This window comes from Aedes aegypti, chromosome 1 (genome assembly GCF_002204515.2).
Source record: "Aedes aegypti strain LVP_AGWG chromosome 1, AaegL5.0 Primary Assembly, whole genome shotgun sequence".
NCBI lineage: Eukaryota > Metazoa > Arthropoda > Insecta > Diptera > Culicidae > Aedes > Aedes aegypti.
The window spans coordinates 267,793,065-267,820,679 of NC_035107.1; the positions used below are offsets into that span (position 1 = coordinate 267,793,065).

At 36.0% G+C, this 27,615-nt stretch overlaps 1 protein-coding gene across 3 annotated transcripts in view; it reads right to left on the bottom strand.

The window, feature by feature from the left end:
• Positions 1 to 11,107: 11,107 nt before the first annotated feature.
• LOC5568897 (acyl-CoA Delta(11) desaturase) overlaps positions 11,108 to 27,615 on the bottom strand; it is a 66,698-nt gene continuing 50,190 nt past the window's right edge. For 2 of the 3 annotated variants that reach the window (XM_021837741.1, XM_021837743.1), the window contains exons 4-6: positions 17,910 to 18,246; positions 11,917 to 12,102; positions 11,108 to 11,853 (exon numbers count right to left, since the gene is read on the bottom strand). In XM_021837741.1, coding sequence (XP_021693433.1) covers positions 11,466 to 11,853; positions 11,917 to 12,102; positions 17,910 to 18,246 — 911 coding nt within the window. In that variant the 3' untranslated portion in view covers positions 11,108 to 11,465. Of the gene's footprint in view, positions 11,857 to 11,916; positions 12,103 to 17,909; positions 18,247 to 27,615 lie in introns of all 3 variants that reach the window. The other variant, XM_021837742.1, reaches the window with a different exon arrangement.

Below are 27,615 nucleotides of genomic sequence, written 5' to 3' on the forward strand. Positions count from 1 at the left end.
AGACAGTGGATAAATCATTTTTATAATATCACATACCTTACGCAAAGAAAGCCATGCTTTTGTTCTACCAAAATGCTGGTCAATTTCTTCGATTACAACAGAGCTTGCTCTCAAACTCCAAACACTGTGATGAAATCGGTGCATCAGTTGGGAGATGAAGTGGAGTATTTAATAGAAGCCAGTGCTACTTCCTGATCAAGAAACAATCAAAATGTTGCTTTTCCTTCTTGGTTTTCAGTTGAAATATTTTCCTGACTAATGTAACAAGATTGTACAAATTTTAAGCCAGTCAAAAATCCTGCCGAAGCTTCTAGCTATCGTTAAATCTTGCTAGCTTTCTTCTATCAGAATACTTGTTGAAAAAGTTATTTTGGTTCTCATCATCGGAAATTCAATTTTGGCCAATGAACGGTTCGGATTCAACTGGTCTTGCTCTTCTAGACATAGGAACATCAATCGGCAGTGTTCGTCATGAATGTTTGATTGTAAAATAAAACAAAAAAAAAATCTCAACTAACAACATTCCAACATACATTATTGGAAAAATTCAAAGTAATCTGTCAAATCAGAACTCCAAGTCGGAAAGGCTTCGTGTAGAAGCTGGTGTTCCTCAAGGCAGCATTTTGAAACCATTATTATACAACATTTTCACATCTGACTTACCTGAATTACCTCAGGAATGTCAAACATCTTTGTTTGCGGTTGACACATGCCTCTCCGTCACCGAACGAAGCCTGTGTGTCATCTGTAGTAGATTGCAAACAAGTATAGTTTTTCTTTATACTTTCAAGAATAGAAGATTTACTAATTCTTCTAAAATTCCTAATGCTTCCGAAACTCAACTAATAATATTCTCACATAAACCAAAAGCTCTCTACATGAAACCTTCAAGTAGACATGTTGATACCATGAGAGGGATGCCGATAAATTGGTCAGATGAAGTTAAGTTTCTAGGGTTTAAAAATTTGAAATTTAGCGTGACATAATTTGTGTACCATCCCAAGAATGCAAAATATACTGTTTTAAGTGTTTTTAATAAAGCGATATATTCACTGCATTATAATTTCCCATATTTGTGGAGGATGCTCTGCTTGAAATTTCCGATTAAGATTACCTAATGAGAATTCACTCAAGAAATCCATACATTACCTAAAATTCATATAATGTTCGACGGTTTAAAACCTCTAAAATTAAAAAAAATATATATAATGTTCGACGAAATGGATCATTGAAGGTCGTTTTTGTCAGTGCTCACCGCATCAAAACAAAGGCGCCACTGTATATGGGATTACACATTGTGACAGCATTGCTGTTCTGTCAAACACACAAGGCTACGAAGGCGCTATCTATGCTTTTCATAGCGGCCGTTTTAGTTATTTTAATGATCCATTAAAAAAAATGAACAAACATTACAAAAGGAAGTTCGTAGACAATTGATAGCAGGAATTTCAAACGGGTTCTTCTTCTTTTTCTTTCTGACATTACGTCCCCACTGGGACAGAGCCTGCTTCTCAGCTTAGTGTTCTTATGAGCACTTCCACTGTAATTAACTGAGAAGCTTACTGTGCCAGTGACCATCTTTGCATGTGTAAATCGTGTGGCAGGTACGAAGATACTCTATATGCCCTGGGAAGTCGAGAAAATTTCCAACCCGAAAAGATCCTCGACCGGTGAGATTCGAACTTACGACCCTCAGCTTGGTCTTGCTGAATAGCTGCGCGTTTACCGCTACGGCTATCTGGGCCCTTTCAAGCGGCTTCAAGAGGCTTAATTCATAACAAATCTTTTCGAGGTATTTCAACCTGCCTAAGTTTTCTCAAGATGGATGGTAGAAATTTAACGTTGTGTGAAAAAGTACAACAAAATAGACCAAAGATTTTTTTTCAGCAATGAATTCATTCATTGATTTTGCTTCTGTTTTTTGGAGTATTTTTTAATGAATAAACTTATTGCCTAAATTCTAAACCACATATTTTCAATATTACTTATGTTGTAATTTCTTAAGAAAATCAAGAAAATTTTCAACTTATTTTCATCAGATTTGCTGCAAATTTGCAAAAAAAAATCTACGAATGTATTGGAAACTAGTCAACTCATATTGTAATATTTGTTCATGCTTTCAACGTGAATTCCCAAACCATTTCTTTTATGCCTAATTTTAATCCACAAATAAATTGCGGAATATGATATCGGATTCAACTAAAAAAAATACTTAACCTTGCAGAAGCGCAAAGAAATATTGATTCTTTCCAATATTATACTGAGATATTTCGCTAAAAGATCTACTAAAAATCCTTTGTAAATTCCTTCAAATAGTTTTCCCATATAATTTATTACAAACTATATAAATTATCAATGAAGTGATTTTGAAATGTCTCTTGCTATCGAATCTTCCTTGAAATATCTTATTATCGTTATTATAGTTCTATCAATTATCGACAGAATCCATATTCTGGGATTGAATTCGACTGCAAGTCCAGGGTGTATTTCCTAGAGGTTATCTGATAGAGTTCGTTCAGGGGAATCCAGAAATATTTCTTAAAAATAATTTTAAGGTACTTCTTGAAAAAATATTGTTTTTTTTTATAAGAGGTAAAATTTATTCATCTCTAGTAAAAATATAAAAATATATCATACACCTTTCGTTGTTTCGACAGTTTCTTGAAGAACTTAATTAAAAAATCTGTTCATACTACAAAAAAACACTTCAAATCAAAAGAAAACAAGTAAATACCAGGAAATTTTAAAAATTGCAATTTTGTTTCACGTATGGTTCCTGATATCTGAAATTCCATCAGAAATTCTTCAACAAATTTTCAAAGTGATACAAAAATTTCCTTCAAGGTTCAGTAAAGTCTTACATTGAGAGTTTTACCATAAGACATCTTTGGCAAAATTCAATAAAAGTACCAATATTTTCGCATTTATTTTCTACAGTTCCTACAACAATGATAAAAAAGTCCCTCCAAATAAGTTTGTTTGGAACTTCTGCAAGTCGGAGAAAAAATGTTTCTACATATATCTGTTCGCCATAGTATCGTGTTACTTTGGAGTTCATGCGAAGATGTTCTGAGATGTTAGATACAAATACATCAATAAAATCCTAATTTCCACCCTTTTTAATGCCAATGATTATCCATTACAAAAAACTAAGGGAAAAGAACAAGATTTTTTGTAGTAAACCACTTAAGTCTTTCTGTCAAGTATATCGTAAGGAATTTTGTAGTTTCAGAACTTCTACGGTGAATTCTTAAATCTTCCGACAGCAGTTTAGTATTTTTCCAAATTTAATTTAAGCTTTAATTATCTGTCAAAATTCTTAGAAAGTTCTCTCATTTGTTTGCATATGTTACTCTAGAAATCTGATATAAATTGGATATAGATACGGAGTGATTTGTAGAGAAATTTGTAAAGAAATTTATAAGAAAAATATGATATATTCCTGGAGAAAAATCTAGAACTTAAATAAATGCCTGATATTTTTAAGAAGTTCTAAAATGAATTGCAAAATCCTTAGCTTTTTTCCATGAAGCTTTTGATTTTTTTTAAATACTGTTAAAAAAACAAAAACTCTCTGGATGAATCTCCGGTAAATTGTTAGCAAAAATCCTTGGACGACATCACAGAGGATGCTTGATAAATTTTTGAACGTTTTTGCGGAAATATTTTCTACAGAATAGTTCAACGTTTTCCGCCAGGAACATTAAACGTAGAAATATTAGTTTTTTTTTTAATTTTTTTTAGGCAGGCATATTTGAAGAAATTGTAAAATATTATTTTCCAGAGAATTTTGAAGGTATGCGGGAAGAACTACAGAGAACTCCTCTGAGAAATTTATAGAACGTTTTCCCAATTGAATCATGATTAATTACTTTTGAAACTCTTTGTGAAATATTAAAAGGCATCCTTAAAGTAACACCTGGAAGAACCACTTTTTTGTACTATGTATTGGAGAAATCTTCTTCTAAAAAATCCTAAACAAATTATTAAGGAACAACTGGATATCTGAAACTAACAATTGGAATTTAGATGTTATAAGTACATAGAGGGCCTTCCTGTAGAAAAGTTTTAAAACGATTTTCTAAAACATTCTCTGGCGAAATTTTTCTAGACATTTTTTAATCAGTTAGATATATTTGCTGAGATCATAAAGTCTAAGAAACTGCAGGAAAAATTGGTTGAAAAATAACTGTTTGGGCTCGCCGCAACGACTCAATCAGCCACGGTGCCCCGACAGACCGTTATTATGTAAAAAAATGGTCCATCAAATCTGAGCACAGGGCTCGATTCCTGAGGTCATTCTGCACCTCTGGGCCAATTTTTAAAAAAATCCCTAGGAGGAATCTCGAGAAATCTTGATTTGAAGTTTTTTACTTAAAAATTCAATATAATCCATATTAAAATTTTGCAATAACACTGAAAAAACCGACAAAAACGCTCAAAAAGTTGGCCAAACTGTTCTCAACTAGTATACAATTGTTACCGTTGTTAAAATTAGAAATATTTACAACTGGCTTAACTTAATCCACTCCTTAAGGTGAAGATGAATGATAAAATAAGTTAAATCGAAGCCAAACTTCAAATTTTCAAGAGCTCAAATCTGGAGAACCGAATACCCGTTTTGACTGAGGATTTAAACGATTGGTCACGACCAGCTAGTGACCAGTCGATTAGGTTTTCAGTTTAAACGGATGTTTGGTTTTCCAGATTCGTGATCTTGAAAATTCAATGTTTGGCTTCGATTTAACTTGTTTTTAATAGTTTATTGGTTTATATTTCATTGATTGTTGTTTTCCATATTAAACCGATTAAAAAGTAAACCAAATAAATCAATAATTAACAATGTTGTTATTAAAAAAAGGATCTGAGAATACATGTTGCACAATAATAGTTAGCACATAAGTCATGTGAATACTTTTATAGTCAACTAGAGCTAGTATTACCGGTTGATTCAAATTTTGAATGATTTGGTTGCTCTGGTACACTCAAGTCAAAAACAGAATGATAATACGCCGATGTCTTCCACGGGGTCGCTGAGCTTCACCTGATTGATGCAACTTTTTCTTCCGGCATTCTCACTAAATGACCAGCTCACTGAAGTTTGCCTATTTTATTCACTTAATAGTTTTCGCTCCTGTCCTCAATTAAATGTGCTAAGGGAGCCAAGCGTTTTATACATGACAAATTAACAGTGATGTTTCTTTTAGGCATGCTAGCATTCATCGTTGTTATTATTGTTATCGATATTATTGAAAACTGATTTGGTTTTCGAAACACTTTTCAGTGTTGTACAATAAAGGATCGCGAGGTGTTTTGGCGAAGTTGTCAATGAAATAATGGATCTATGAAGTCAGATAAGCCTTTATCAAGCAACAGTGTAGATATGTCTTTTCTTTTGCAAGTTTACCCTAAGCTGGTTACGTAATCCGTAACGTAGCGTGTTTTTACTCCAAGGGAAACATTATTATCATACGTCACAATTTTTATATGACTCTTCAACAAATTCCCAGTAAACACAAACTCGTATACGATAGCGCATAAGAGTTCAGATGTGGAGGCGATATACATACATGCGTCATTAGACTGCATGCAATATGTACGTATATAGCCTCCACATTTGTAATCTTATATTTTATTATGTACGATCGTGTGTTCACTGGGATTCATCCACATCTCAATGAAGCACTGCTTCAGCACCAACACATCTGAACCTGCTTCTTTCTCTACATGCAACCATATACGTTTGGGTAGAGTAAATGGCATTACAAGCTTATTCTAGTTGCCTTTGAAAAAGTGAAACCCTTCTTTACTGAACTGCGATCGATTCCAATGAAGTGGTCTGCAAAATCAAGGAGTATATGCGACAAAACGCAATATTGAACAATAAATTCAGAAACTCATCTCTTCTTATTCCATGTAATTTTCCAAAAAAAAGCTCCTCGTCTATAATTCTTACACCTGATTGTATTTGTCAGCTTAATCAGCTTAAAGTCTTATTTTTAAGTCTTTGATATTACCTGCAACACCAATTTTTTGTTATTGAGTCGAACGCGACTTAGAAGTCAATAAACAGATTGACGATGAATCCTGAAAAAAATAAAACGAGGTGGAAGGTTGCTGGCATATAGAGTGAAAGTCCTAGTGAAGCTGATACTTACCCGACCAGATCTGGTTATATAGGAGTTATAATACCTCAATTATAACATGTGTGCTACTAGGGTTAATAGTACTTATTGGGAATTTGTTTGAAGTTGTTAATCGTCAAACACTTGCTACATATGGTCGGTGTTCAAACAGATCTGTTTAGATGACATTTTGGCCTTGCAAAGATAAGTCTAGGACTCCATCAATTACAATATTTACAATTCTATTGATGTTTCTTCAAATATATAGTTCCATTCTTATAGCAAATAATGCACATATTTTATTATACTTATACCGAATGCTTGGGGTACGTTTTCCTGAAACCATTAAAAAACACTTAGTCCAGTCTGTCTGAACACCGACCATATTGTCATATGTTTCTCGTGTAGTTATAAACCTGTTGTGGCTGAGCATGTTGATCAAATCATTTTTATGTAAAGTGCTGAGGGCAATACTCAGCGGAAAACTTGATGTAAACATCATGAGTAGTAACTGCCCATAACTGCATATTTGTAACATTCGACAAAAGTAGGCATTGAGTAAATGGCAGTATGGGAGGAAACTAAAATATCTAAAAATTACCAGGAACTCAAAAATACTTATTTGAGGCTGATATTTTTTACAACTCATATCGCATACAAGGTGAATTGTCAGAAAATAATTCTGATAAAAATTTCATTGTTATCACATTACGAGGCTCACTTATAATCTCAATGTGACTGTTATGCGGTTATTATTAGCAATGTGACAAAACAACTTGGTATTTTTTTCGAATTTTATAGAATAATTTTACAGATTTCAGTAAGTTGATCGAAAGTATTTATCATTTAATGACTTTCAATGGTATTAACTCCATTTTGTCAAAAATGTCGAATGTGACTGTTTTGCAGTTATGGGCAGAGTACCAGATGTACAAAAAGCAATTTTTTATTAAGCAAAATAAATACGTAAGACTTTGGTGGGCTGGTTACTTAGTATGAAAGTTGTAAAATAAGCTGTGAATTAATAATATTCTGCATTGAATGTTTCACCTTTATCGAACGTGACATCAATTGTATATCGACATTTATTTCTTAGATATCATTCTATTAAACTAAACTTACTGGTTTGAGCCATGTAAAAATATAATTAAGTCACTCTGGTAGGTTAAGCCAGTTGTAAATATTTCTAATTGTAACAACGTTAACAATTGTATACTAGTTGAGAACAGTTTGGCCAACTTTTTGAGCGTTTTTGTCGGATTTTTCAGTGCTATTGCAAAGTTTTAATATGGATTATATTGAATTTTTAAGTAAAAAACTTCAAATCAAGATTTCTCGAGATTCCTCCTAGGGATTTTTTTAAAAATTGGCCCAGAGGTGCAGAATGACCTCAGGAATCGAGCCCTGTGCTCAGATTTGATGGACAATTTTTTTACATAATAACGGTCTGTCGGGGCACCGTGTCAGCAGCTGCAACTCTCTTTATTCAAACCAAATATCAAACCTCTCGATAAATCTTCCACACCTACGACAACACATGCTTCTCAACCGACGATTCTCCTACCTCTATTCCAACATTTACATCCCTAGGCCCCTCCAGAAAAAATCCTAGCAACGCCAATGGCTACAGCCCTTGGTATACCTACTATGAGTAAATGTTAGTCAGAATTTTCAGATCTCTTAATGCTTATGGCTCATTCACAAATTTCATAACGCTGAAAGGGGTGAGATAGCGTCCTCAAGATGTTCCAGCTCATACGAAATTTGGGTAGGTGTCAAGAATGGTCATTTTCGGCGTTATAAAATTTTTGAATGATCCCTTAGTCGATAGATTTCACCATTCTATTAGGCTTCGTGGCCGTGCGGTTAGCGGCGTCAGTCGTTCAGGCGTATTGTGCCATGAAGTGTGGGTTCGATTCCCGCTCCAGTCGGTGGAAACTTTTCGTCAAACGAAAAATTCATCATTGGGCTACTGGGTGTTTCGTGTTGTCCGTTGCCTTATGTTTGTGATCGTTCAGTCTGTGCAGCCTTGAGCTGAAGACGGTGTAAATTGTCTTTTAAATGTATTAAAAATAGGTTTTATTTGAAATTTCCCTGCAAACAAATCTTGCACCAATAATAGAAACACTGTTCCTTTAGTGGAGGTATGTTTTAAGAATGGTTTCTTTAGTGGCGCAAACCATTGATTTCTTATGGGACCCTCCACTATGGGTACTGATGCACCACTATAAATGCAAAGGAGCAAAATTTTTAAGCAAATAAATTGTTGTAAATGGTTTTATGGTTATTTTATTTTGTTTTATATATTTCAGTTAACTCTCCCTTACTCGATATTGAAGGGACCATCGAGTTAGGGAGGTATCGAGTTACAGAGTACAATATCAGTGGAATTGGGTTGTTTAGTGATACAAAATTCACAGTTTTTTGTAGTTTGATCGAAAGAGCACATTTTTCTAAGTGTAACACGATTTTATTGCCCTCTAATATCTTAATTTTAATATAATAAATAATTAAAAAAGATTTCATTCCGTCAACTCAATGACATTTCAGTTTACATAATGACAGTTCGTCCGAAGTAAAATTTGCCGAGGGGTGATTCAAACGCTATTTCCATACTAAATTCAAACGTGTTTTAAAAATAGTTCCAAGGTACGGAAAATTATGAAACTTTGGATTCTGGCTCAGTTTTTAACGTAGAATCAGAATATGTAAAAAACAGGTAACCCCTAAACAAGCCAATTGCTATCCAAGGGACCATCGAGTTAGCCATGAAAACCAACTTTTACTATGGTTCTCTAACTCGATATAGAGATACCGAATATCGAGTAAGGGAGAGCTATTTGTATTTGATTGCATGTATCACTTTCGCATCGTGCACCCTAGAAAAATTTCAGTTAGACATGTTTTTGGGCCAAAAATGTCAAAACACACTACCTCCACTATTGGAGCTACCTCCACTAAGGGAACGTTTGCCCAATTATTAAGCTTTTTTCGCATCCCAGGGAAGCTTATCATATCATCCATTTAAAGCAGTGACAGCATTATCAATGCTAACAAAAACACACAGCTAACCATTGGTAACGATAGTTGCATAACGAAAGGAGCATAACTGCTTGAATATTCGCAAACTAGAAACACTGATTTAATCAGAACATCAAAAGGAGACAATTATATTGTAAATTTACTATTTCTCTATAGGTAATAGGATGGAAGCATCTTGACGGATGGTCGTGAGGTGATTGAAAGTTGGAAGCAGCTAACACCTGATTGACACGAAGTAATTCAAGGAACGAATGACCTTCGGGTTAAAGTCACTCCCAAACAACAACAAAGAAGAAATCCGGCCCTCTATTTCCAAAATGTTCAAATTTATGCCTATTCATGGGGGCGGACCTGGTGTAGTGGTTAGAACACACGCCTCTCACGCCGAGGACCTGGAATCGAATCCCATCCCCGAGATAGTCACTGATAAAAAAGTTGTAGTGACGACTTCCTTCGGAAGGGAAGTAAAGCCATTGGTCCCGAGATAGCCCTAGGCTAGGCTAAAAATCTAGTTAATAAAGATAAAAAATAAAATATGCCTTTTCAAAAGCCTTCTGTCAAGTAAGTAAAGGAACTGCATTCGGTTGTTCAAATTGATGGACCCCTCGGTAAAACAGTTTTTGTAGACCCCTAGATTTCTGACAACTCTTGGCTCACTCAAACTGTCATAACTCAGAAATTTCTTCAACAACCCCTCCACAATCGATATGGACCAATAGGTCAGTGCCACAATAAGGGAGAGAAAAAAAAACCCTCCACAATAACATGGTTTTGGAAACAGAAAACATAGGAGATTCATTTGTAAAAATAAAAATATTTAGGATCATATTGAATTTGGCCGCCATATTGGATTTTATCGGAAAAACTGATTTTTCATGGTGTTCGCAACTGATTTTGATAGTTTTTGTTTTTGAGCTAAGCATGCTGTTTCGCTCAAGAAAAGTAAAGAAATTCCTTGACTGAATGGGTCAAGAAATTTCCTACAGAGAGCCTCCTTTGAAATAACATCTCTTTTCAACTGCGTACTGCGATCAGAAAAAAATGTGATTTTTGGGACCATTGCTCGGCAGAAATTTTTCACGCATCGAGATAGGCGATTTCTTTTCTTGTCAGTAGCAAATCAGCCTTTAAGATCAAATATTTTGTGCGATTTTGTAAAACATTTCTTATCGCGCTGGTGCAATTTGCGCTCAAATAATGGAGCTATTGCGATCTACGCTCGCTGTGATGTATTTAAATTGTAAAAAATATCTCTACGATTTTTAACATAAGATATTAGAAACATTGGTGCTAGAGGTCATCCAAAAATGACATTGATAATTTGTGGGAGGAAAGGGTCAATGAAGGTGTGACAGTCAAATATGACGTCCATCGTTTTTCTGAATTTCAAGACCCCTCCGGTTTATGGAACCTAGGTCGAATTAAACATGTTACGAAGCAAAACCAGCAGCAAAAGTAGTGATATCTATTACATTACGGATAGTGATATCTATTACATTACGGAACAAGGTAGAGCACGTCTAGTTATTGAGCGTTTGACTGTTGAAAATGCATTATTTATATATCACAGTCAACTTGCATGGAAGTTTACCATTTTGTAAGCAGATTTATGATTATCAAACGATTCAATAAATCATAGTTTGATTTTTTTTTTTAATTCTGAACAAAATCAGTATTTTATACAACTTTGATAACCCGTAGGAAAAAAAAAGTCACATGTTGGAGCATTTCTGAAAGTGGCAATGGATTCAGCAACCCTAAATTTAGTGGGGACACAATAATGAAATCGTTATTTTGTGTTCTGCTGTGTTTCTGAACAAGTTGTTTTATTGGCGCATACACTCCCAGTCAAATGTTTTAGATCAACCCTTGAACATTCCATTTTCTCTGATCGGCTTCACTATGGTGATATCTTCATAAATCACTACAACTGTCCCACCTATTGTTAAAAGAAGTTGTATTTATTGATCCTAGATCGTACGAAACACTACAACTACTGTATCCGTATGATATTCACTTAGTGCTAGGGTGTCCTTGCATCACGCAAGAAAAAGAACTAAAGAATAAATTAAACAATTCACTTGAGCTACAGTTGCTTCCTCGTTGTCCTAAGCACTAGCAAGTCCCCCCAGAAAGAATCAGGAGGACTCTCCCCGCTAGCCTACACAAGAGAAATCCATCATCGATCAAAGCAAGTACATCAACATTGACCCAGTAGTATACTTAATAACCTCCAGCAGTCGGAGAAAACCGCACCTGGCCGTTTCCTTTGAAGATCCCCCACGAAGAAAGCGATAGTTAATCCTTCTTGTTGCTAACCGTGGCGTCCCTCCGATCGTCCTCGGCCATATCGTGATCGTCCCAGCCCCACACGACGTTCTCGTTATCGTGATCCAGATTGTTGATGTAATCGACCATCTTTTCGCGGAGGTGTTCCTCACTGTATGTGTGTGTTCCGTCTCCCGTCCTCAGCACTCGCTTCTTGATCATATCGTCCGACACCGACTTCAGATCGTACGCCCAGCCGATCTTGGCGAAGAAATCGATCACCGCCGTCGTGAAGTTGGTGCTGTACTTGCCCAGCTCAGATGTCTTGTAGTCCCAGGGGAACACGTGGTGGTAGTTGTGCCAGCCCTCGCCAACGGCTGCGATCGCCACGAAGGTGTTGTTCGTTGGGGAAATTTTCCTAAAAGTAAGAATAATAGAAATTAGATGATGTTTGGATAGAGTTGAGACGGGAAATACTAACCGGTCGTACGGTTTGGTTCCCCAGATGTGCGCTGCGCTGTTCACCAGCCAGGTTCCGTTGAGCGACAGAACGTAGCGGAAGATAGCCACGATGTACCACGAGTTGGAGAAGGTTTCATCCAGGAAATAGTAAGCCAAGTACGTGGGAATGACGAAGCAGAATAATGGCATCAACACGGCGTAGTATCTGTGGATGGATTGTGAAGCAATAGAATTAATTAGTGGTACGGAATTTTTGATCTACTACATCTGGTGCCACCACAGTGCTAAGGATAAAGTCTTCTATCTCGCATCACATCATCAACTCTCCGTCATGCATCGATTACTTTTCAGAATTTCTTTATTTTATACTTTACGAAAAATTTCTAGAAATATTCACGGTGAAGTTCTATGGACATTCCATTATTGAAACTTGATTGATGAACGTTCATAGATGCTCAGAGACATGTATTGTGGATTCTTAACGTGACTCTTGATGGCTTTTTATCTTTGAAAGATTATTAGGGGGTTTAAGTTTCTTGACTAATTCCTAGAGTTATGCGTTATGCGTATATAATTTGGTCAGCTTTATTTGATTTAGCCGTAAATGGCCAAATTATATACGCGTAACGGTCTGTCCAAAATTCTTTGATCACCCTATTGGTGATTTTTTTTTCAAAGTTTCTTCTCCTGATAGCCTGATAGTAGCAATCTGCAAATGTTCTTCTTAAATTACTATCGAGGCTCTTGGTGAACTCTTAAGAGATCCTTGGCAAGGCCTTATGAAAATTTCTTTTAATCTTGGTTGAGTTTACGAAAAAAGAACATAGAAATACTTGATAAGCATTTCGTAAAATTGTTATCCTCCTGGGGCAATCCGTAATGAATTCGTGGGAGATGTCAATCATCACTGCAGAATCCATCTTTGCTGAATTCGTTACATGATAATCAGTTGCAACTACGTTGTACATTAGAGTAAGGTGGGGCAAAAGTTCGACTTTAGTGGTATAATCAAAGTTTCCAGGAAAATAATAGCAGATGAAACAAAACAAACACCATACAGCGAACCTTCAACATATTTGCTATAACTTTGCTGAACAAACTTGTGTCAAAATATTTACCCATTTTTAGTTATAACAGTTTCAAAATTTATTGTCTTAAACGAACTTTTGCCCCACCGTTGGGGCAAAAGTTCGAATCTAGTGTGAGGCAATAGTTCGTTGGCTAAAACACAAAATATCAATACTTTTATGCCAGGCATACTTTATACCAGCCGTAAACTTATGTTTGCCGAAAAATACACACTAAATTTTCATCAAAAAATACCCAAAACAGGATTAATTGTAATACACCCAAAAAATTGCAGTTTTTCGCAAAACTAAGTGAAAATGTAAAATTTTTGTGACATTTTTCGCACGATCAGGCAAATTTCGCTAAATTTGAAGATAATATGTAGTTTCAGGAAATTTGAAAAAATTTCCATGGGTTTATAAATGGGTCGAACTTTTGCCCCGCAGATTCGAACTTTTGCCCCGCTATGGGCCAAAAATTGATTCCAACTATTTATGGAAAAACTAATACAGTAAGGACCCGATTTTGTCAGCCCCTCGATGAATTTTAGGCTGACAAAATGGGGAACCTGACAAAATCGGGTCATTTCATTTTGTTCCTGTTTTTCAAATTTTGACGTGTTACATGCTTACATGGACTTTTAAGAGGGCAATGGACATGGCCGTAGCCAGTTTTTTCTTGTCAGGGGCTCCCTTCTCCCTTATATTGGTCATATCGATTTTTTACACTTTTAATAAAAGGCATTGCTATGCCTCCTCTGGCTACGCCCATGCGTGCATGACATCAAACATCATCATAAACTTTAATGTGAACGAGGTAAAACATGACGATTACAACTTTTTGACAAATTTAAAATAGGCTGACAAAATCGGGTCAAAAAGCTAACAAAATCGGGGGTAGACAAAATCGGGGGCAGACAAAATCGGGGGCTGACAAAATCGGGTCAGTACTGTATAACTAAAGCATCCTTATGATAGGCCTAGAAACGCCCTTACATAAAATATTGGAAAAGATTTTACCTTCATTTGGTTCCATGCATCGAAAGTTTGACCAAATATTACAATATTTACGTCGAAAAACAACAAATTACCATAACTTTTCCAAATCTCAATCGATTTTTATGATATTTGGAGTGAAAGTCTCTTACTTGAATAGCATTCGAACCACCATGACATTCCTAAGTTTTGATTTGAATTGAGCTAGAAACTTAAAAAGAAACTCTTGCCCCACTCGAACTTTTACCCCACTTTACTCTACTATTCAAGTAAAATGAAATCAATTTTGTAAAAAATACAAGCCAAATCCACATATTTTGCTAAACTACATGTGTCTTAACTGCCCATATTTGTAACATTCGATAAAAGTAGGCATTGAGTAAATGGAATACCAAGTATGCATTTTATATCAGTATGGGAGGAAATTAAAATTTATAAAAAATACCAGGAACCCAGGAAAGTGCTTATTTGAGGTTGATGTTTTGTACAACTCATATAGAATGCTAGGTGAATAGTCAGAAAATAGTTTTGATAGTAATTTCATTGCTATTATATTACGAGGCTCAGTTATAATAGCAATGTGACTGTTATGCGGTTACAATTACCAATGTGACAAAACAACTTGGTATTTTTTTCGAGTTCCTAGTCAAGTAAAGACTAGGAGTATCACTTTGAGTTAAAAAATCTGGCATCCATCTTGGATTTTGACGCCATTTTGATTTTAAGTAGTAAAACGAGTTTTTCACCGTTTTAGCACTAAACATATTGAGCTTTGAGGCTACCGTTACGCTTCCTCTTCTTCTTGTTGTTCTTCTTTTTTTTTTTCTAGCGTTACGTTATTCTTGCAGAATCCATCTTTGCTGAATTCGTTACGTGATAATCAAGGCACAAGGAGTTTGTTAACCCCCTCCCCTCCTCCTGATAGCTGTAAAAAAATAATATTACTGCTCTACTGCTCTGCTTGAAGCCTTTATTTTTTCTGTTTTTTTTTCAAGTATATTACCACAAATCATTTGGAGGTTTTATCAACAGTTCTCAACTGACCTTGCAAGGAATCTGTTATAAAACTCAGCCAAGCATCTAGCCAGTACAACTATCAGCTTCCTTTAAATAAGTGCATTCCGAAATTCTTCGACGAATTCATCAATGAATTTATCCTGGAATCCACCTCGCTTTCTCCCAGGATTTTTTTCATATATTGTTCTACATATTTCGTATGCATATTTTTATTATTTTTGATTATGCCGGAAATTACACCTCGAGTTCATCTTGGGGAATCATTTTTTTTTCTTTCATGCCTTGCCAAGTTGATCCAATTCTTATTTTTTAAGGTCTTTATTAAAATTTCCTACAGCGAATTTCTTTAATATAGGATTCTTTATTGGATTCCTAAACTAGTTCCTCGAAACTGGAGTTCATCCAGTACGTCATACAGGTGTTTTTACCGGGATTTTTTCATAAATACCTCTAAAACCAACTTCAAGAATCAATCTACGGAATCCTAAAGAAATTTCTCAAAATATTACATTTCGGTTGTACATCTTACTGCACGAAAACTTCCTGCACAAAACCTCAAAAATAGTTCTGGAGAATCCCTCCCTCCAGAAGGAGGAGTTCAAGGAATTCTTGGGAACAAATAATGTTGTAAACTCTGAATGAATTCTAGATACATTATTCATTAGACTGGCCCAGCTCAGAATGGGAGAAAAATAAAGTTGTATGATTCCATGGAGCACCCCTCATGATTAGTCCTTAGGGTTAGAGGAAGACTTCCTGAAAATTTCAGCTCATTTGGTCGTGAGCTGGCGCATTCTAATTGAAGTTAATATGGGATTTGCAGCTTAAACATATGGAAAATAGCACATCATCTACTGTTTGGTTCAGGAAAATTGTTGATCGCGTTCAATTGAACCCAGTATGTTAAAAACACTACTCGATATTTTAGCGAACAATATTGTAAACGGTTGTATCATGATTAAAATTGACAAAGTTGGTGTTTTAACCATCTGAAGTAATTCATGCAATACTGCTTTGTATTTCTTCAGCATAGCTTGATGGTATAAATTTTAATAGGGCTTTTTTCTTACTCTAAGGCTCATATCTTGGGGGTACCCCGTTGAGTTTTACAACTTTTTTGTTTTAGGGCCAGTCTATTATTCATGTTATGCACAAAGGAATTCCAAAATGTGCTCTTGAGTTAATTCAGGAGTTTCAGAAGAATTTCGCGATAAAATTCTTAAATGATCCTTAAATAATTTTGAGCATTTGGAAAAAAAATCTTTGATGAATGGAGTAGTTTATGGCGTAGGTGTGCCAGGAAGAATTTCACGTGGAAATTCTAATTGAAGGTACTCAGAGACATCATTGGAAAAACATTGGGGAAAATGGTTGTGAAAATTAACAGAGAAATTCCTCAGACAAGATATCCATAGAACAATTCTTGATGAAATTTATGGAATAGTTTATGCCAAAATTTCAGAGTAATTATCACGAGTACTAGGGTACGTGTACCAATTATGGATGCAATATGTCAACAGTAGTGATAAAAATCAAGTTTTCACCGCGTTTCTATAACGTAAGCATGACTTGTTGGTGTCAATTACTAGTTTAAAACCTTGCGAATCTGTTGATTTAAAAAGTTTTAGTACTAAATTGACTTTGATCTGCTAAAAATTGATTTTAAAAAGCGTTGTCTTTGTACCAATTATGGCAATAGCGTTCCTAGCATTCGACATAAAAGTGTACCAATTATGGACTATCGAATATTTGCACGAAATGAATTCAAACGCCATCCAGAGCGAATGATAATGCAACGCTAATATGTAATGAAGTGATTGCTCATAAAACTTTCCAAAAATTTTGTGTTAAATAGATTTTAAATCAATTTATTGCAATGGGTTCATGGGAACCCAGGAGTCGAAATGTAGTGTAAATGCAAATTATGATACAAAACAGCATTAATGATCTCACATTACCTTTCCAGTGCCTAATTTTAACGAAAAAAAGAGGGAAAATTCAAAAATCGAGTGTCGCTGAAAACCCTTCTATACCATGAAATTAGCATCTTCCGCTTGCGAACGTTTTCGAACGTGTGATTGAAAAATCTTAGTAATTGGGTACAAAACACGCAGATAATGCCTTACCAAACCGTCCCGTCGTGGAAGTAACCCGTGAAATAGCTTTACTTTTTTTATTTCACTGATCAAAAAATGTAAACAAACCGCCTCCAGAGTATTGCCATAATTGGGCTCTCATACACTCTTTGTACCATTTATCGACATAGTGGAAATAACACGATTTCCAACTTAAAACAGAAGATTTGTTTGCACACCAGCTACATTTATTCATTTGTTCTCACTAGGCATCATACATTCATCGGTTGAAGCAGTTTTTCCGGATAAAAACATACATTTCGTAACGGATGTCCCTTAGCAAACTGCTAAGAAGGTGACATACATGTGAGGTAAAATTTTCAAATATTCATTTTTCGAAGCTTATTGCACGAATGTTCTTTTCAAGGTTTAGTTACCATCAAAAACAAATAGTTTTATCATTTCTGTGAATATTAGCCGTTATATTATAGTGAAACATTAATAAAAATCTCTTTTTGTTCCCACTATTGCCATAATTGGTGCTGTAGCCGTAATTGGTACTTCTACCCTATCAAAAAGAAGATCTTGAGAAAACAACATTTCAAGAAAACAGATGAAAGGAATTTTTCAAATATATGTTCCTGAAAAAATTTGAACTCAAAAAAAGTATTTAAAGGAATCTGTTAAGAAATCCATGTATCATTTGTGGAAGTATCAGAAATCAACTTTGTGGAATTCTTGAAAAATATCTAGAAAAATACTTTTTAATCTGTAGCATGGTTTTGTAGTCGCAGACATTATCACTAGGTTAAGGAAGTTCACCAATCTACCATTCAGACCCATCGATAGGTACTCACTTTTTCTGGAACATCACAATGGGATCGGTCTCCAGGTCGGCCATGTCCACCGTTTTGCCCTTCTGCCGCACGTCCGGGTGCTTCTTCATCATCAGCCAGCCGATGTGCGAGAAGAAGAATCCCCGCTTGGCGTTGTGCGGATCGGCATCCGTATCGGTGAACTTGTGATGGACCCGGTGATCCCGCACCCACTCGTAGATGCTGTTCTGGAAGGCAAGCGTCTGCGAAATCATCAATATTAGCCGGAGCGGCCATTTGGCCTTGTACGAACGGTGTGACCACAGACGATGTGCTCCAGCAGTGATGCCAAACGCACCGAACAGCCCCAAGATGAATGCTGAAATTGAGAATGGGGAAAAACAAGTGAGTTAGGAAATCAGTTTCTAAACTTTACACTTTACACTTAAAAATTATCAAAGGGGCCATTAGGCACCAGGTGTCTGGGTTCGATTCCCGGTCGGTTCAGGATCTTTTCGTAATGGAAATTTCCTTGACTTGCCTGGGCATATAGAGTATCATCGTACCTGCCACACGATATACGAATGCGAAAATGGCAATTTTGGCAAAGAAAGCTCTCAGTTAATAACTGTGGAAGTGCTCATAAGATCATTAAGCTGAGTAGCCGGCTCTGTCCCAGTGGGGACGTTAATGCCAAGAACGAGAAGAAGAGAAGAAACGGGAACGGTTTTAAATCATCTTCTCGTTTATTTTAAATTATAAAACAACGATTTCAAAAAGTATCTTCGTAACTAATTAATGAAACATCCGATTTGATAACGGTCTGCGACAAAGTTGTAGCTAACGAATGTATCTTTTAGTATCGGCGTAGTTCTAATCCTCATATTTGGCGAAAATTTGTTTACAATTCACTACAGTTCATAACGTCCAAAACAGACTGCATCAAAGGGGCTTAGTCATTAGGGTAAGTGCGATTTAATGGTTTGCGACAACCATCAACCGCCTGATGACGGAGGTGTACTTCACATGATGAACTGCAAGCTTTTTTCGCCATTTAACCTTGTAATAAACACATTTCAGCTTCATGTTCTAATTAAGACTTCCATTTGAGGCAGTTTCGCGCTACTTGAAGGTCAAATTCCCTACACCTACAAAAAAACAGCGATTAATGACACATCCCATCGTTTATTCATGGGACAAAATATGTCATTCGGCATAACAATTAGGTAACTTCTAACTGCGCTCACGTTTTCCACCTCGCTTGGCAACAAGTGACTCGTGATTGTATCTCTTCATTGGATCGGTCGATCGTCCGATCCACCCTGCCCCACAATGACGTCTGGCGAGGGCGAAATTCTCAAAGAAATTGTCCAGACAATCGATCCCCGAGCTGGAACACATGTTCCCGAAAAGCCGGCCGGCGGCATGGCGGTGAGGATTTCACCTGTGATCCATTCAATTCGGCCCGAAATTAAGCCATTTCTATTCAGGACGCTGCATCGCAACCCGACCGTTCGGTTAGCCCGGCGCGGACACTTTACTTACCCGTATGGACACTATGGGGAACGCAGAGTGGCGCGCATTCATACAAAGGTGGGAGAAAACCTCAAAAGTTTCCCAAAATGATAGAAACAATAATATACCAATTTGATACTCGAAGTGACCTTTATGAAAAAAAAAAAACAAAAACTAAACATTTAAATTTCCGGTGTAGCTTGTACAGATAACATTTCTGTCCAATTCAGATAAAAAGATTGTTTTTACATAAAATTTAGATACAATACAAAAAATTATATGGGGTTTGGGAGCAAGGATACAAGATCAACTTTTGATTGGCAGTTCAACTAAAAATACTTCTATTTACATGGATTTTATCACTTTAGGCAAAAAGGATCAAGCTAAATTGCTCATTTGAAAATTCAAGTGGATGACTTGTTGCCCAGTAGCAAAAAACTCGTTTTTCCGAACCACGTCACAGATTAGGGTCTTGAAAATTTCTCAAAATACCGATCGTCAAACTGAGAGATTGAGATGTTTTTTTTAGAATGAGGCCTGTTGGGATCGAATTGGTTGAGATTTCATTGATGCTATGTGCTGTTTGAAGTAAGCATGACGAGCAGTTGGTGACATTAACTTCAATAGGAATAAAATTTCGCTTACTTGTATACATAGGAGCTGCCACCAAACATCATAAACAAAACCAATCAATCTTAACAGTTCGCAAAATATCATTCACGAGTAAAGCATCCATAAAAAATAACAGGCAACTATAAGAACTTCAATGTTTAAGGTTTTATTCTGCCATGTGCCACTGTGGTACAATGGAAAGAGGATGCATTATAACGTGCGGTTGTATTGAATGACAAATTAATCGAATCGATCCACGTTCGAAGCCAATTGTTTTGTCTTTCAGTGCGACAGGATTTCGGGATTGTGAATAATATTGTTGGATGTGCAGTTTGGTATTTTGGGTTACGGGCTCATATTCTGGGATATTTCGACTTTTCTCAACATGCGAGGTAGGTAAAAAACTTGAGTCAGTGAGTAACTGACGTCAAACGGTTAATGTGTTCTAAATTTAACGAAAGTTTTGCGTCACTGCTATTATCCGTTTTTGTTTTATGATATTATCATATTCTTTGAATATGGTACGTATGGAAGTTTAATCAATGGCCGTTGCTTGCATGTACAATTTTTTGAACGAAAATTTCCTAAAATTCAGCTTAGGTCGTAGAACAAAATAAGCTGCCAAAGTGGCCTAAAAAGCTGAACTGTGTTTAGGTGATGTGCCCTTATCCATCGTATTAATCTTCGATCAGTGAGAACCTGAAATTTTCACAGTATTGCAGTGAATGATGCTGATACAAACCATTGCCCAATAATTCATTAACAAAACGTCTATCGAATTGTGCAAAAAGATTTTGATAAACCTTGATCGTTTATTAAAACCAGTGCTGTTAAATGCCAAATTTTGGAAAAATGAAAATGCTTATAGCTACCTCGAATGCAAAATATCGCATCAGCAAATATTAGCAACCGATAGTAATTCGGAAAAGGTCACCGGGAAAAACATTTTCCGATGACTTTTTCCACAAGGAGCGATGATATTAGCAATATCCAAATGTCAAAGTCACGTGAAATTCATGACATTTAACAGCCCTGATTAAAACTAATGCAATGAAATTCGTAGTATTTTCATTTCTGTCGCAATCAGTTTCCGGATTCGTCTCACAACTAACGACTTACTGTGATATAGAGAGTGGTCAAAACACAACATATCAACGCTATGATAAAATGTTTTACTAGAATCTATAGATCTACGGGCATTTTCCTCCATTCCTTCAGCACGATGAAATATATAAATTTCCTTTAAAATTCATTGTTTGCCATCAGGATTCTGCCCAAACATATAAACACAATTTCTTTTGACCGAACAATCATGACAACTGCTCACAGTGCAGCGAAAACAACACAATCATAGGAACCGTTCTCTACGCCGAGCAACGTGCACACATTGATGCACACAAGCTTCTTTTTCTCAGTACGACGAATTGAACTTTGTTTACATTCTCAATTATACGTGGTCGTTGAGGAAATTTCTTAAAATTTCATGAACTACAGTTAACTCTCCCCAGTGGCGCGGGAAGTGGGTAGGACAAGTAGGACATGTACTACGCACGGAAAAACCTGGGTAGGACAGTCAAAGGATGGGTGTGTGGGTAGGACCACGATTCAACTAAAAAAACGATCATCAGAAAGTTTGAAAACTAACTTAATTATACATTAAAGTCTGCTGAAAATTCTATTTAGTATACTTTTAGGATATTCTACAGTGATCTCTCCAGAAATTCCTCTATCGATTCTCCCAGAAATTCTTCCAGTGATTTATCAAAGAATGGTAAGAAGAATTTCTCTAGAATTTGATCAAGGATCATTAGAACTCAAAAGTAATCAGTAATTTCGTCAGGTATAACCTTGATTTTTTTCCTAAACTTTTCTAGAATTTTCTGTAGATATTTTTACACTAATCCTTCAACCGAATTCACTAGTTGTTACTCTAGGATTTCTACAAAATTACTTTCGAGGAAATTCATAAATCTTTAGTCCAGAGTGTTAGAAAACAATAGCTCAAGGATATTTTTTTCTAAGAAACCTTGCAAGAATTCCTCCGCCTGTTCATGTAGATTCCTTCAAGAATTCATCCACGTTTTCTCTCAGAAATCGCAAAAAGGCAATCTTCAAAAGTTTGTCTCAGTTTTCCCACCAGTTTATACTACAGCAATTTTTCAAATTTTTCCTCCGATTATTTCTTCACAAATTTCTATAGAGTCTGTCCAATGTTTTTCGACTATCTTGACAAGTTATCAAGGAAACCTTCCTCAACTTCCTCAAGAGCCCAAAAGCTATTTCAAAGAACCTTGTTTATTAAGGATGATGAAGGTAAGTTAAAATTACCCCTGCTTTACCAGAGGTTAGCCTTGGATTTACTTTTAAAATACCACATGGTTTTATTTTCCAGAAAGAATCCCTAGGGATTTCCCTGGAGACATTCCTCGAAGAATTCTTGAAAAAAAAAAACTTTCAATGTTTATGCTAAGTATGCTGACTGAACGGGTCAAGAAATTTCTTACAGAGAGGCCTATTTGAAATGAAATTTCTTCTAAACTGCGTACAGCGATCGAAGAAATGTGATTCTCTTGAACATATTTGGAAGCAAATCGAGGTAAGCGGTTACTTTTCTTGTCATCAGCAAACCAGCATTTACTTGGGAAAATCTCAAATAATTACGGGGGGGAATGTCTTTAGAAATCTTAGATGGAATCTCTGGAGCAATTGCTAAAGGTATCTTTACGGAAATCCCTGACTTTTATAAATTATGGTGAAGTTATTGATTGAATTTTAGAAGATGTTTTGACCGGAATATTAGAGCATGTCTCAGGGAAATCGATGGATAAAGTCTTGGAGGAATTAGGACTTTCTTGAAAAATTTCTCAAAGAAATTTTGGAGGAATTCAGATGATTTTTGAAAAAATCTTTGAAGAATTTCCATTTCTGCGGTTCCCATTGGGAAATCCATATTGAATTCTTGAGATATTCCAAATAAAATTCTTGATGAAATTCCCTAGCAAAATTAGTGGAGAAATTCATTGGAAAATGTTCACAAAATAAATTTCGTTAGAAATTTCCGGAGTAATAGCTGAACATTTGGGCAAATACGATCACATAAGACGCGACGCGAGACGGAACACAACACTTATTGTTCTCGGGTCGGACATCGTCCCGTAGATGGGCAACATCGAGCCCGAAACCGGTCGATATAAAAAGGTAATGTAATCCTTTTTATTTCTAAGAACAATAAGTGTTGTGTTCCGTCTCGCGTCGCGCCTTATGTGATCGTGGTGGAAGTTCTTACGTTAGCACACCCCCAGAAATTAAATTTGGGCAAATACCTGAATACATTTCTAGTGAATATCATGAGAAAACACATACAGTAATACTTGTCGTAATGTCACTAGGGATTCTAAAATAATATTTAATCTAAGACAAATGCTCCTCCTCCTTTCTGGTGTTTACGTCCCCACTGGGACAGAGCCTGCTTCTCAGCTTAGTGTTCTTATGAGCACTTCCACAGTTATTAACTGAGAGCTTACTATGCCGATGACCATTTTTGCATGTGTATATCGTGTGGCAGGTACGAAGATACTCTATGCCCTGGGAAGTCGAGAAAATTTTCAACCCGAAAAGATCCTCGACCGGTGGGATTCGAACCCACGACCCTCAGCTTGGTCATGCTGAATAGCTGCGACAAATGCCTGCTCTGATACTATGAAGAATCTAACTCATGTCTCCTGACTCCTATTAGGTTTCGTTTGAAAAAAAAGTAGCTGGTCTTCTAAGAATGTTATTGCTTTTTTTATTGAGCGAAAAAAACACCTGAAAATATCGTTAGAACGCTTGAAAACAGAACAACTTCCTCCACTCAACTCAAAACCGACCAAAATGTCACTTACATCCTTTGCGAGTCCCTCAAATATAGAAACTTTCATTTTCCAGTCCAGAGTTAAAATTTGTCTTTGCTCACTGTGCAAAAATATTTGCCAACACTTGTCCTACCCATGGTTGCGAACGTGGACGCGCCTCTGACTCTCCCTTACTCGATATTCCGTATCTCGATATCGAGTTAGAGAATCATAGTAAAAGTTGGTTTTCATGGCTAACTCGATGGTCCCTTGGAACGCAGTTGCACTGCTTTTGTGTTCTGTAACTCGATACCTCCTTAACTCGATGGTCCCTTCAATATCGAGTAAGGGAGAGATGACTGTATAGAAGTTTTATGGCGTGTGATTGTAATGAAATCCTTCAGTAAAGAAGTACGAATGTTTTCCATAGTGAAAATAAGTGCCCGGCGAAGTAAGCCACACATGGGAGCGGGTAGAAACTTGTTTCGTAAAGTGGTGTGCCTAAGTCAATCGCTAAGCATTTCTCTCAAATCGTGTTCGTCCATGCGATTTCGGTGAAAAAGTGCAAAGTTGACAATTGAACTGAAGTTATTCATCGAAATACAGTAGTTTTATTGCATTTTTGGTGTACGAACCATAACAGCTTTTACAAAATTACGCTTGAAAAATGAATCTATGTTGCAGGTAAGTTTGAATATCCGCCGTAGTGGAACATTTTAATTTTGATACAGCGAATAATAGCGCTTACGACGAAGTAGAACGAAACCCTACCATTGAAGCGAGTAATTGAATCCATGGGAACGTTTTTGACATGGGAGATCTTACAACCGTAGAGTAAAGTGGGGCAAAAGTTCGAGTGGGCAGAAGTATATTTTAAAATTTCTAACTCAATTCTAAACAAAAATTATAAATGTCATGATGGTTCGAATGTTATTCAAGTAAGAGACTTTAAATATGAATATCATAAACATCGATTGAGATTTGAAAAAGTTATTGCTATTCGTTGTTTTTTGACGAGAAAAATGTTACTTTTGGCCGAAATTTCAGTTCGGGTGTTTCTAGGTCTATCATAAGGATGCTTTGAGGAGTATCAGTTTTTGCATAAATGCTTGGAAATAATTTTTGGCCCATAGTGGGGCAAAAGTTCGATCCATATATAAACTCGCGGAAAAAAATGTAAATTGCCTAAAATCTACATATTGCCTGCAAATTTAGCGAAACTTGACTGCTATTTTTGGGTATATTACAATTTACCATGTTTTGAGCTATTTTTTGATGAAAATTTAGTGTGTATTTTTCTGTAAACATAAGTTTATGGCAGGTGTAAACTATGTCTGCTACAAAAGTGTCGAAATTTTGTGTTTGGATCAGCGAACTTTTGCCTCGCATAAGTTTTGAACTCTTACCCCACCGCACAGTGGGACGAAATCAAAAAAAGGGGGACATGTGTGTTTGTGCTGAAACTATTGGGTTCACGAAAATTTCACTTTAAGTGATATACACTGAGAAAAATAATTAACTTTTTTATTTATTGTCAAAATTGAAAACTGTCTGAGAAAGTATTGTAGGCGAAAGTTTGTCGCTCTATCTCTAATGAAAAATAAAAATCAGAGGGGGTTGTGTACAAGACACGACCGCATGACGTTAACTACGCCAAGTGATTTTTTGCATTTGAATTTTAGTCGATTTTCATAGTTGCAGCCTTCCTTTATTTCAAACTCTAACATAATATCGTGACGGTCCCAACATTTTAGATTTTTAATTGACGCCCAGTATATTTCCGTAAGATGTAGTTAACATAAAAAGAAGAATGCGCGAAGAAGCTGAAAATGGTCTGCTTTTATTGTGTGCTTCCCCAGTGCTGGGAATGGTAATAGTAGTAGGCTTGAATTTCAAGAAAGTCACGTGGCTCTCTGATTACAGTAGTTCAAAAACGTTGAATCTCATCAAGTAGCCTATGTTGGGTGCATGAGTTTTCTAAATCGTTAGTGTCATTGAAGACTCTAAATGCGGGAAATGCAGCGGGAAATAGAACATTTTTCTACAGTAATTTTGGGTTGCCCTTAGCAACGGGCGTTATGCAATTTTCAAGGCTTTTTGCCTACAGCAGCGATGGGCGTGAGTTTCACTGGCTTCGCTGACTGTGATTGGCTTTGTTTGGCTACTGTAGAGTGAATTTCAGATTTTTTCCCAACCCTGTGCTTCCCAACCCAAAAGAATCGTGGAAGACAATATGAACAAGTTTGGTTGTAAGTGTAGAACTAGCCCTCGTGTGTTAAAATACACTCAAATAAAGATTTAAAAAAAAAAAAAAAAAAAAAAAAGTTTGGTTGCGTAAGAAAGGGGTCGACATTTTCCCAATTTTCGTCAGTCTATCGTCAAAAATCAAAATTTTTCTCCATTTGAATAAAATGTTGTATAAATTTCCGACCGATTGGTGAGAAAATATTGAAAATCTACCGATAAATGGCTGAGTTAGTAGTATTTAAAATCTTACATAATTTCGTGACGGTCGCAATATTTTAGATTTTCAATTAACACCCATTAGATTGCCGTAAGACGTAGTTAACGTCAAAAGAAGAATGCGCGAAGAAGCAGAAATTGATCTGCTTTTATAGTGCACTAGCCAACCTAAAGGAATCGTGGAAGACAATATGAACGAGTTTGGTTGCGTAAGAAAGGGGTCGACATTTTCCCAATTTTCGACAGTCTATCGTCAAAAATCAAAAGTTTTCTCCATTTGAGTAAAATGTTGTATAAATTTCCGACCGATTGGTGAGAAAATATTGAAAATCTACCGATAAATGGCTGAGTTATTAGTATTTAAAATCTTACATAATTTCGTGACGGTCGCAACATTTTAGATTTTCAATTGACATCCAGTATATTGCCGTAAGACGTAGTTAACGTCAAAAATGATAGTATGAGATATCTAACATTTATTGATCAAACAAGAAAAACGAAACTTGTTCACAATAGCTTCGCAGGCTCCCTGAAAAGTCGTCACGGAGTAACCCTGCATTAGCGCTTGTAAAAATCTGGATTGAGGACAATTATTTTTTGTGAAAATTTAAACAAATTAGTATTTTTTTAAGAAATACTTCTCTATACCAGACGCTGTATGCTACATAGGAGTGGATAATCGAATAATTTGGGTCCATTTGCACTATTGCTGTTTTGGCTCACAACAGCGAATTATAATTTGGAATGTGCCTATCAATTTGTCGAAGAAAGTAAGGTTCTGAAATAAATATAGCCCTACAAATGTTTGTGGTTCAAACGCTGATGGCCCTAAAAAACATCGATATATTTCTTGAACCAGGAACTCAGGAAAATTTAAAGCAAAGGAAAATTTAAAGCAAAAAAGGTGGTGAAAAACGATCAAATCAAAAATAAGTCAAAAATGAGTCGAAAATCTGACTAAAGACCTAGCCAGTGAGAATCAGGAAAGATTGAATAATGTGAGTGAGTATTCAAACAATGACTTAGAAGATAATTGAATATGAACTCAAAATGCGTTTGAGTCCAAAGTGGGTTAAAAGTTATTCAAAACATAATCAAGAGTAACTAAAAACAAAAATGAGTCGAAAACAAGCTAGTTGAGAGTGATTTTATAGTGCATCTAAAGTGAATCGAATTAAAAAAGTGAAATTTGAATGGAAGAGAATCTTACCTTACGATACAAAAATTCTAAATAATATTAATTGGTAAAGCAAGATATAAGTTAATAACAGAAGAAGTGCTTATCATTTACTAAACTGAGAAGTAATGGTTCAAGATTGAATCGA